The sequence below is a fragment of the Babylonia areolata genome, chromosome 27, assembly GCF_041734735.1.
Source record: "Babylonia areolata isolate BAREFJ2019XMU chromosome 27, ASM4173473v1, whole genome shotgun sequence".
NCBI lineage: Eukaryota > Metazoa > Mollusca > Gastropoda > Neogastropoda > Buccinidae > Babylonia > Babylonia areolata.
The window spans coordinates 38,093,484-38,105,692 of record NC_134902.1 but is presented as its reverse complement, the minus strand read 5'-3'; the positions used below and the strand labels follow the sequence as shown (position 1 = coordinate 38,105,692).

At 42.0% G+C, this 12,209-nt stretch overlaps 1 protein-coding gene across 1 annotated transcript in view; it reads right to left on the bottom strand.

Moving 5' to 3' along the window:
• LOC143301365 (uncharacterized) overlaps positions 1-11,387 on the bottom strand; it is a 33,439-nt gene extending 22,052 nt beyond the window's left edge. The window contains exons 1-4 of the mRNA XM_076615604.1: positions 11,258-11,387; positions 3,188-3,979; positions 1,198-1,463; positions 366-581 (exon numbers count right to left, since the gene is read on the bottom strand). Coding sequence (XP_076471719.1) covers positions 366-581; positions 1,198-1,463; positions 3,188-3,890 — 1,185 coding nt within the window. The 5' untranslated portion in view covers positions 3,891-3,979; positions 11,258-11,387. The remainder of the gene's footprint in view (positions 1-365; positions 582-1,197; positions 1,464-3,187; positions 3,980-11,257) is intronic.
• Between the last annotated feature and the right edge of the window lie 822 nt (positions 11,388-12,209).

Genomic DNA, 12,209 nt, shown 5'->3' with positions numbered 1-12,209 from the left:
TATCAATAACAGTAATAACAGCAGATACTTATATTGTTATCTATCTAGAAAAACTGCTCTAGATGCTTTACAAAACATAATATCATACATAACGTGTTACATCAATGTTGCATATATATACACACCCTAAAGTAACCAGCAAACTGAACACACACAAAAACACAACACACACACACACACACACACAAGCATACATTCGAAGATACATATTACTACACATACCTGCCCCATCCCCACACAAGCAAACGCACACACACACGACGCACACATACACAAAACGCACGCACACACTATGTATACATTTGCTCATATATGCACATATGTACATGTGTCAACATACAATGTATGCACACAGTCAAGCATACCTTGCCACCCCCTCCTTTGCTGGCCTTCGGCGCCAGGGCCTGCGACGGCTGGGAGGGTGGTGGTGGTGGTGGTGGTGGGGGGGTTGCTGTCTCCCCCTGGCTGCTGGCCGAGCCGTCCTTGAGGGTGTTGGCGGGACTCCCGCGGCGCTTCTCCTGGTTCTTGGTGATGCGCCGGATGTTGCGGGCACACATGGACAGGTCCGTCCTCACCTTGCTCTGTGGGAACACATAGCAGGGGATTTTTTTTTTTTTTTTTTTTTTTTTTTAAAGGGGTGTGTGGCTGTGCGTGTATGCGGTGGAAGTTGACAGGTCTGCCTCTCACTGTTACCTCCCCCCACCTTCCCACATTCTGTGAACCCCCAACCAACACTCACATAAGGTGGGTTGGTGGTGGTGGTGGTGGTGTGTGTGTGTGTGTGTGTGTGTGTGTGTGTGTGTGTGTGTGTGCGCGCACGCGCGTGTGCACAGTGGCAGTTGTGCCGCTCACTGTCCCCCCCACCCCCACCCACCTCCCACTCCTCAACACTCAATGAGATATGTTGGTAGTGGGGTCTCTCTGTATGCACAAGCACATGCACATGTGTTTGTGTGCATGCACAGTGGCAGTTGGCAGGTATGTGACTGTCACCCCCCCCCCCGCCCCCTCCTCCCATACCTCATGTGACCGTCACCCCAACAAACACTCACATAAAGCAGGTTGGTGGTGGGGTGTGTGTGTGTGTGTGTGTGTGTGTGTGTGTGTGTGTGTGTGTGTGTGTGTAGTGGCAACTGGCAAGTCTGCCTCTCACTGCCCCCCCCCCCCCCCAGCCCACAAACATCAACCACCACTCACATAAGGGGGATTGGTGGAGGGGTCCAGCAGCTCAGGGAACTGGTCGACAACCAGCTCAGCGATGCGGTCGTAGTCCTCGGTGGTCCACCAGTACTTGTGGATCAGGAAGAACTTGACCGTCTCCCGCACGATGGTGGCCCGCTCAGCCAGCACGTTGCCCGAGGCCCGCGCCGCCTGCACCGCCTGGCTGTACACCGGCACCGGCAGGGGGAAGGGCATGCTAAAGGAGCGCACCGCCTGTAGCAGCTTGTGAGAGGTGTTGCCTCCTGGAAAAAATGTCCGTCCCGCACAGGTGAGTTATATCCAGTAATCTACAATAATAATAATAATAGTAATAGTAATCATATACAGCTGAATCTTGTGCAGAGACAAATCAAAGCGCTTTCACACCAGTCATTCACACGCATGCATCACTCTAAAACTGGAGAGACGACGGGCGCAATAGCCGAGTGGTTAAAGCGTTGGACTATCAATCTGAGGGTCCCGGGGTTCGAATCACGGTGACGGCGTCTGGTGGGTAAAGGGTGGAGATTTTTACGATCTCCCAGGTCAACATATGTGCAGACCTGCTAGTGCCTAAACCCCCTTCGTGTGTATATGCAAGCAGAAGATCAAATACGCACGTTAAAGATCCTGTAATCCATGTCAGCGTTCGGTGGGTTATGGAAACAAGAACATACCCAGCATGCACACCCCCGAAAACGGAGTATGGCTGCCTACATGGCGGGGTAAAAACGGTCATACACGTAAAAGCCCACTCGTGTGCATACGAGTGAACGCAGAAGAAGAAGAAGAAACTGGAGAGACTAAATAAAAGACAAGGAAGAGGCAGGGAAGGTAGGCTATCTTGGGAAGAGATGAGTTTTAAGGCCAGACTTGTAAGAGCTGAGCACAGAGACCTGAGGAAGTGAAAGATCAAGTTATCATTATATTCAGTATAATTCACCCCTCTGACGGGCGAAGTGATAGCCGAGTTGTTAAAGTGTTGAACTTCTCAATCTGAAGTCCCCGGGTTAAAATCTCAGTAACAGTGCCTGGGTGTAGATTTTTTCCGATTATACATGTATCATTACATGTGCAGACCTGCTTGTGCCTGAACCCGCTTCGTGTGCATCATACCCAAGCAGAAGATCAAATACGCACATTAAAGATCCTGTAATCCATGTCAGCATTCGGTGGGTTATGGAAACAAGAAAATACCCAGCATGCACACCCCCAAAAACAGAGTATGGCTGCCTTCCATGGCGGGGTAAAAACAGTTATACAGGAAAAAGTCCACTCAAACACATATAAGTGAACGTGGGAGTTGTAGCCCACGAAAGATGAAAAAGAAGAAAATTAATCCCTTAATTGCTGGGGGAAAAATAATTAGGAGAAAGTGTTGCAAGAAAGAAGAAAATCAATATCCAGAACAATCAGCCAAAAACTTGTAAAATGGTCTGGAGATGCACTGCTTAAGATCTTCTTCCGATTTTTCAGGCCGCAGGAAGAAAAGGAGGAATTCTCTGCTGCACGGTTTTCCAGCCTCCAGGAATGAAGGGTAAAATTCCTGTAAACCGGAAAACCGTGCTGCAGGAATGAAAGAGTTCCTTAAGAACAGAAAGGCAACCTTTTCAAAAAAATAATAAATAAAAAATAAAAAAAGAAAATATTAAACCCATCCCTACAGCATATCAATATAATCAATCAGCCTCCCCCCCAACCCCCTAACCCCAGCCCAAATCATCCCCAATTCTTGTTACTAGTGTCATCATAACATATATGCAAGTCCAAACCAATCAAGAATGACAAGTGCATAAACGTTACTGTCGGACATAACAGACTTCAGAGAAAAAAATTTAACCTGAAAGTACCAGCAACACATGTTTCTAATGTCATAGTCCACCAGTACATACTGTATAGTACCTCTCATTATCTCCTTACACCCTTATACTTGCTAACGACAGCAAGGGAATTAACTCTCCATCCCACCCACCCCCACCACCAATACCTGTCGGATCCGAGTCCAAAGGAGCAGAGGAGGCATTGGCGGTGGCAGCAGCAGTAGACACGTCAGCAGAGCTGGCAGAAGACGAAGATTTACTGCCACCTGCCTTCTTGCCACCCGACTTTTTCCCCTTGTGGCTCTTTGACGGTGCCACACTGCCCGCCGAAGACATGGCGCTGCTGCCCAGTGACAGACCACTGCCAGTGGATGAGATGGCGCCACTGCCTGACGATGACGATATTGCAACACTGCTTCCTGACGACACAGGTCCACTGCCAGACATCACGGTACTGTCAGCCTTGTACGCCAAAGTCTTTTCCAACGCGCTGGCGACGTAGGCCTGTGTGGTGGTCACGCTGTTTCTGCACACGCTGTCCGATGCCAGGGTGGTGATGACGCTGGTGTTGTACCCACCCCCTGACGCCAACGAGGCAACAACGCTGGAGCTGTGCACAGTAGAGAGGGAGGAGGTGACGACGGTGGAAGCAGACCCCGAGTCCACCCCCAAGGGATTGCTGCTGGCCCTAGCACCACTGCCCACTGACGGTGTCGACAGGATCGGGTGCTGAGACCTGCCAGACATCAGCGAGGCACCGCCACCAGTGCTGGGAAGGCTGCAAGATGAGGAGGAGGCTGGGGTGGAGACGGTGAGGTGGGGTGAGGGGGTGACGTGGTCAGCTGCTTGTGGCGGAAGGCTGTGGGTCATGGTCTGTGGAGGTTGAAGAAACGCCAGAATCAGCCTCCTGGGCTGTCTTGGCCCCTGACTGGGCCTCACTCACCTCTGCCATAGCAAACCTGAAACACATTGCATGTGTTTTGCACTATCAAAATGTACTCTACACTCTCAAAATCTGAAAATGCTGTCCTGAGCTCAAAATCAAACACACACAAGCACTTGGTAGCTTATACCCATTAAGTCTCTAACTCAAAAGATGCTCCTTACTTTCTTCTGAACCATTTCCCTACCAAAGCATTCAGTGCCTTTGCAGACTGACAAAATGAAAATCCGATGGTCTTTGAAGCCAAAGAACCAAACACACCTCAGTTCTGTCAGCTTTACTTCAATCGGTAATCTGAGTGCCTTTCCTGCAGTCTTTCATGATTCAACCAATATTCTCCATTTCTATGACCAAGTTTTGATTCCACAGGGGATTAGGCTCTCTGCAGTCAGCTGAATTAAAACAAGAATTTGTATCAGAATAGATCTTATTCCAATCTTTAAGTTTGTTATCATATAAAATTAAAAAGAAAATAACATGGCGGAATGCTGACATCCTATAATACATGCCTACTGAAGGTAAGCTTCATCTCATCAAGAGCAACACTAATTTTCTTTAATACATTTTTACCCCTCATGCATTATCGCAAAGTTTCTTCGGATCCAATTCTGAGCATCAAATTTGAAATATTCATATTTCAAATGATGATAATTATCCAGCACAAAACCAGCTGTCCAATCAGAAAACTATCTGCACTTATGGTCATATCTCCGACAGCTGGCTTGGGCTTGGAAACAATTTTCAGCACATCTTTTGCTGTTCAAACACGAGCTGAAGAATGAATTCCATAACTTCTCACTCAGTTCAGGAATGGAAGGAAGACCAGAAAAAGCCACGGACTACTTTGGCCAGTACCATACGGCACAAGACACAGGAAATGAACCCAACACGGATCACTCCCAACTGGATTCTGTCTTCAGTCATCCACAAACACAGTGAAAAGAGAAGAGGCAGACTGATCATGCAGCATATCATTCACACACTGTGCCCTGGGGCCAGGCGCCTGTCTGTGCACATCATCATCATCATCACCAATAAATTTTGCTTTAATCAACTTTGTTTCTCTGTATGATTGCTCAGTTTATGTTGTGCTTTATTTATGATACTGATTTCAGATAAATTATACATTGTATACATTAGTAAAGCCATAATCAGCATCATTTCAGCATAATGATAACCCAGCATTTTATATATATATAAAAATTTTCACAAACATCTGCATTACTTCTTCCCACTGGCCCAGCCTATTTTACAGTCATTCATTTCAAAAGCTTGTAGTTGTACAGTTGTACTTGTAGCTTCTTCATTTCTGAAGCTATTCTCTTGCAATGTTTTGTAAAATAAAGGAAAATGAAAAATAGTCACTACTTTTCATTTTTCTCTTCCTCCAACCCTTAGGAGCTTCTCAGCTACATCATTATCACATTCACAGTATCAGTCACTGAATCAGTCCACAAAAGAAATTTTCTATCTAAAATTACGTTTAAATAACATACTTACCGTGACCCAACTAGTGCAGACTCTGGCAGGGGTCTGACATTCCTGTCCTGTGCAAACTACTATCCGCCTATGCGGAGAAAACGAAACTACGGCCGATAACCTCCCGGAAGTAGGTAGTACTGCTGCACTGCCTGCAGTGTTATCATTATTATGACACTGAGTCGACTGACACTGGAAAGTGAAAGGGATTAAAACCTAGCAGCCTGCAATGCTTGTGAGTGACTATACCTATCTGATGTGTTTCTGTTAACATACACATGTGGTAAACTAAAATTGTATTGTATTCTACTGTATTGTACTGTAATATGTATTGCATTGTATTCTATTGCATTGTACTGCATTGCACTGTGCTGTGTTACTTTTTGTCACAACAAGTTTCTCTGTGTGAAATTCAGTCTGCTCTCAGCCTCACCAAGGAGAGCATGTCAAGAAAGTGCAGCACCACCCCGTTTTTGTTTTTGGTGTTTTTTTTTCAGTCTACAAATGTTTTTGTTTTAGTATTTACTTTTCAATCAACTACTGCATTTTTTTAAACAGAATTTTGCCAGGGAAAACCATTTTGTTGTCTTGGGTTCTTTTACGTGCAGTGGGTGCATGTTCCACATAGGACCTCAGTTTGTCATCTCATCCAGATGACTATCATCCAGACCACCACTCAAGATCCAGTGAAGGGGGAAGTAAAAATCCTGGTCCATATATGGACCACTAGGAATTATCTATATAGATATAGATATATACTGGAAAACATTACAAACTTGTCTGCAAAGGTCAGGGCTCCCACGGAAGAAAATAAAAAATTGCCAAAATTCTTGTGGGGTCCCGCAGAAAATTATTTTTAATTTACATTAAAAATGGTGCAATCTGATGTAAATTGGAGCACATTTACAGCACTTTACTGCCATTATCATAAATCTACAATTCAATGTGCAGATGTGCCATACGCCTGTGTATGTATGAATGTATACTGTGTATGTACACATGTGTATCTATCATATAACTATGTTATCATATGTTTGTGTGGCTTTACGTATTGTCTTGGTTTAGTTTATGTATACATTGTACGCATCCAACAGCAAAAGAAAAATCTATCTTTGTCGATTACATCAGAATGAATGTGCAATATCATGATACATGACTCATCACCAAGATGACCTCTTGTGTCAGTGTGTCAAAATTGTAAACCCAAAGATGGAATTTAAGTTTAGATTGATATAATTTATAAATATCATTAAATAATAATAATAAAATAAGATTAAAATAAATCTACAATTCACACAGAACACCTCCCAATTTTATATCTACTGGGACAAAAAAGGCACTGATACATACCGTTACCAGCAATTTCAGTTTTCACCTTCGCAGTTTCAGTAGCGCCTCACAGTAACATTATTCCCAGTTACCACAGCAACAACATTCCCAATTATCAATCCTGATCTGATGCGTTACTGTTAGTACGTCACCTGTGTAAGCGTTAAGTCGCTGTTCGGTCCGTTGGGAACATAATTTAGTAAGTGCCAGATCAAACAGGTTTAAACAGCGGAAAGGATTGGGCCCTGCTTTCCCATGGATAGCCCTCTAGGGACACTGAGGATATCAATTCACTGCCTCAATGCCCTGAAAGGCTATGGGACCTTTAGTTTAATAACTTTAGAATAAGATCAAGAACTTTTTAAAATTAGACAACACATTCACCACAGCTGTAGGAAGATTTCTTTTGTTTTTATTCTGTAAGTGTTACCTTGAAGTTGAACGAAACTGCCTTCCATTGCCGTGACTGGTCATGGTATAACTACAAGTACCATCACTAATTTTCTTTCATGGCAAACTACAAATCTGCAGAAAAACCTGAATCTCTCAGTCTCTGAACAGACTGATATCATCTCTCAGTCTCTGAACAGATTGATATCTCTACAGTGCACAATCAGCAAGGTAAAATAACTGCGAGTAAATTATATTCTTCCCCTCAACCCCCCTTTTTTTTTTTATTCAGTTTTACATGAAATATCATTTTCTAATTCTGACAGATCGCTTCTCAGCAAATTATATCACTTTGATCTTTTCTTTTCTTTTTCCTCGAAGTTAAAGCCTCCTCTGCAGTGGTTTTTGTGGGGGGTTTTCTTGTTGTTTTTGCTACTTTTTTTTTTCAATCATTTTTTTTATTTCCTACTTCATCCTTGCATTGTGATCACATGTTAACAATATATAATCTATATGGGGAAAAAAAGTTCATTTTTGTTTTAAATGTGTAAAATTGGACATTTTAATGAGATTAAGATATGGAATAATTTTGAAACTTGAAATAAATTTGAACTCAGTCAAAATACTGTTACACTTACACTGTGAGTTACAGATTCCAATTATAATGTGCTTTGGTACCAAGCCTTATTCTTGCTCTCCACCTTTCTCCCAGTTTAACGTATTGTGGTCATAAATATGCACAAACTGACAAAGAATGTTGAAAATCGGAAAATCAGCAATGCTGAGCAGCCACAAAGGCATGCAATTATAAATCAATCTGCAATACAATTACAGTTTAAGGTCACTCAGACAAAAGTCAGCAATGTTGATGCAGTTTGTAACTAATGTAAGTGCAGAGAAAATTCTAAAGAGCTAAGAGACCAAACAGCTCCTTGAAATCATACGAGGAAGAAAACTGCACAGTTTTCCGCCAATATTCTCTATACTCCACTGTCATGCCACAACCTTTGTCTTCACTCTGACTGGATAGTGGACTTTCTTCAAAAATTTTACAAGTTCAATTCTTGATCTTGGCAACACTAACAGGTTGAGTGCAAGAGCAAGCACTTGTCCAACTCCAAGCTATGTCCGACGTTGTCACACAACACGTACACATACATTTCTTTTTACATTCATGATTTCTTGACTCAAGTCAAGGTAAAGTGCAAAGATCTACAAGAACAAGGACTGTTTCAAATAAAGATTCAAAAATCTGACATAGGGCTTAAAACTAACTTTAGACATTTTGAAAACTGCACACCTTTAATAATAGATGGGATGGCCTGACACTGAGTGGCAGCACCTGTTGACAGCCTATGTCCAAAGCAGGGCAACAGGTGTAGATGAAATGGTATCACTTCAAAATTATATGGGATATATACATATAATGATATATACAGGTTCAACATCATAAAACAATACAAAAGACAAAATGCCTGATATTGAAAACAGTACACATTAAATGGGATGGCTAGAAACCACCTGTTGATGGCCTATGTCCTAAGCAGGGCAACAGGTGTAGATGAGATAATGATATCCCTTTAAAATTATATGGGGATATAAACATATTGGTTCAACCTCATAATGTATTAAAACTAACAGGACAAACCATCAGTAAAAATGAAAAGAACATCTGACACCCACTGAGACAGAGACTAGAGGTGGTGCTAAATATATTAGTCTGCACTAGTTGGGTCACGGTTAAGTATGTGTAATTTTTTTTTTTTTTTTTTTTTTTTTTTAATGCATATTGAATTACTTGTGTTACAACTTAAAAATTTTCCCCCAGTATGCAAACCACAGTCGGGCTAATTCTGCCAAAGTTTCAGCACTGGCAATATACTTACAGAACATTTGTAGGATCACCATAAGGTCATACACAAGGGGATACCCTGAACTGCTGCTGAGGCACTTGGATCATGTTCAGTAAATTAATGCCTGTTCTGTTCTCCTGCCCATAGCCACTTCACATAAAACATCAAAGTACTGCCACAGAATAATTTCTCCTCTCTTGTGCATGCATTACTAAATTATACTCAACTGTAATGTTTTCTGTATGCTATCATCGCTCATCAATCTTGACTTATTTGACATAAGAATTTAACAGGGAAGGGTATAGGGAGGCAAGGGGGAGTGGGAATAGTGGGAGGGGGTAATACAGCGAACTTTTCAGTCACTCATAGTCTTTTTCAGTAATACACACTATTTTTGGTTCCTTATTCAACCTGGTGATCAGCATCATTATGCTAATCATTTCAAACATCAGCCAAATACCTGGGTGAACATCTTGATCAAACCTTGACTAATAATGACCACATTTCATTCTTGCATCGCTAATGTAACTTTCATCTTCGTACCAATCATAGGCTAGCCTCAATCAGACCATACGTAACACAGAAAAACATGGCTCAGTTGGTTTCCTCTTTCATCCTGTCCAGACTGGATTACTGCAATTCCACTCCTCCAGGTTTACCATCTTCCTCCATCCAAAGATTAGAGAAAATTCAGAACAATGTTGCATGGCTGGTTCTTGTCAAAAGGAAATCTGATCATGTTACACCTCTTCTGGATCAGTTACACTGGCGTCCAACAATGTCCCGCATTCACTATAAGTTGGCGACACTCACCTTCAAACATTTTGACAAGTCTCTTCCAGTTCCACTGTATCTCTCCTCTGTACTGGAAACTTATGAACCACACAGAACATTAAGATCCAGTTCTGAAATGCTGCTTATAGTTATACATGTAGTCCTAAGGACTAAACTGAAATGCACCGGAAATAGGTCTTTCAGAGCTCAGGTTGCCCAAGTGTGGAATTCTCTACCTTCATCTCTTAGAAATGCCTCTGATCTACATTCTTTTAAGTCAGATCTGAAAACTTACCTTTTCCATTAGCATTTTTGTTCTGGGCAGAACAGTTAAACCAAAGTATGTTTGTTAGCAAGTATCTTTGTACATGCATTTCTGTAATCCTGTTTTAATGCATTGTGTATCTTATGTAGTTCGGTCTTAGATGTCTCTTTTTTCTATCTGGTTATTTTTAATCCCAACATGTGGCCGTGTGTGTGTGTGTGTGTGTGTGTGAGGGTGCGCTGTTCCAGTACACATGCGAAAGTGTGCATGCATGTTAATATGTCCAAACAGAATTCTACATCAGAAATATTTCAATGCTTATGCAATTCTGTTTTAAGTGCAGTTGATATTTAATGTTGGCGGGCGCACACACATGTGTGTGTTCTATGAAACCCATTTTGTTTTAATCTGAGCCTTATTTACTTGATAGCTTTTATTATCTGATTCACCTCTGAACGTGCTTTTGATTCACATGAATACATAGTATATGTATATATATATTTTTGTTGTTGTTGTTGTTGTTGGCAGAGAGCTGTTGAAATATTTTATAAGGTATGTCTACATTCAACTGGATGATGAAAGGCACTTTGAGCAGCATAGGTACTGGATATCACGCCAATGAAAAATTATTCATTGGTAATGGATATCGCGGCAATGAAAAATTATGATTTATCATTATTATTATTAACATTATTATTATCATTATTATCGGTTGGTCATGTCACCCTTTACAATGTGTAAAAATTTACGCTCGCTATAGCGCAACTGCTCAAGCAGTAGCCTTGAAATTGAAGAGACTCAATCGAGATCCACATGATATCTTTGAAAGGCAAGATCATCTTCAGGACGCACCTCCACTCAGGGGCAATATGCACATTTCTTCCCCTCAGATCCCTGTGTGACGCCTTGTTGTGAATACAACTCTGTACTCATTCCATCTTGAGGGGAAAATTGTGGATATTGCCCCACTCGGGCTGGATAGAGAAGCTAAATTCAGATCTGCTGTTGTGTCTGCCACCAAACCATACGTCGTAACGAACGAAGTGATTGACAAACACAGTTCAAACAAGTTACCAGTCCAATTAAACGAAAAATGAGTCTTGTTGTCGATTCATTTTAAGTTTTCTACAGTGTTCCAGCTTGCGCCTTTATCCGGCTTGCAGACAAACGCTCGCTTTACTATTCTAATTAAAGAATTACCCACCTTATCTTCAAGCTACATACGTCCAAAGACTTCTGCGTGCAACTGCAACCGTGGATTTCACATCTGAAAAGTTAACTGTTTCCTTGTGCAAGGTAAAAATGTTACAAATTGTGCACAAAACATCCGACACACAATGGCGACACGGAGTTGGAGCACATCTCGCGTGTGCGTGTAAAAGGTCTTGGCTGATTGGCTAGAAAACGCGCCTAATGTAATATGTTAACCAATCGGCGGCCACTGTTCTACAGTGTAACACGCTTTACAAAGCACACAACAGAGACATTAGCCTTGGAGCCGCAATAGCTCATGGGATAGAAGGTCACACAATCAATGACTGTCTTTGACGTAAACATCTCGTTTGCCACATCAATGTGTTCTCTTTTCAACGACCAAGGGTATTTTCGGCTCATAACTGGTTGTTTGGTTGATAGAGAATGCTTCAGAACATCATCCGTGTTTGCTTAATTGCATATGAGAAACCTGAGTATATACATATATGTATACTGTTGTTCGTGTAAATATAGTTTTAAAAGAATAAATTTGCAGTGCTCCTGCGTGACATTTCCTCTGTGTGTGTGTGTGTGTGTGTATGTGTGTGTGTGTGTGTGTGTGTAGTTTATGTATGGTGTATTTTGGATATATGTATATTCTACTGTATTGTTCGATAAAAGCTATGAAAAAATGGACACACGCGCCCGCACGCACACTGTGACAACTGACACAGGCAACGAGACAACAAGAGCAAAGAAAAAGAATATTATGAGCTGGTGACAGTCAATATTTTCACTGACGTGTGTATGCGAGTGTGACCATGGATGATGTGGGGGTGAGGTGGAGAGAGAGAGAGCTAGCTGGGTTGTCTCTTCCATTGTCACTGGGTACTCAGTGGCGCAATAGCCGAGTGGTTTAACTCACTCAGTACGGCCAGTCCTCTCTTCTCCTTTACACAGAC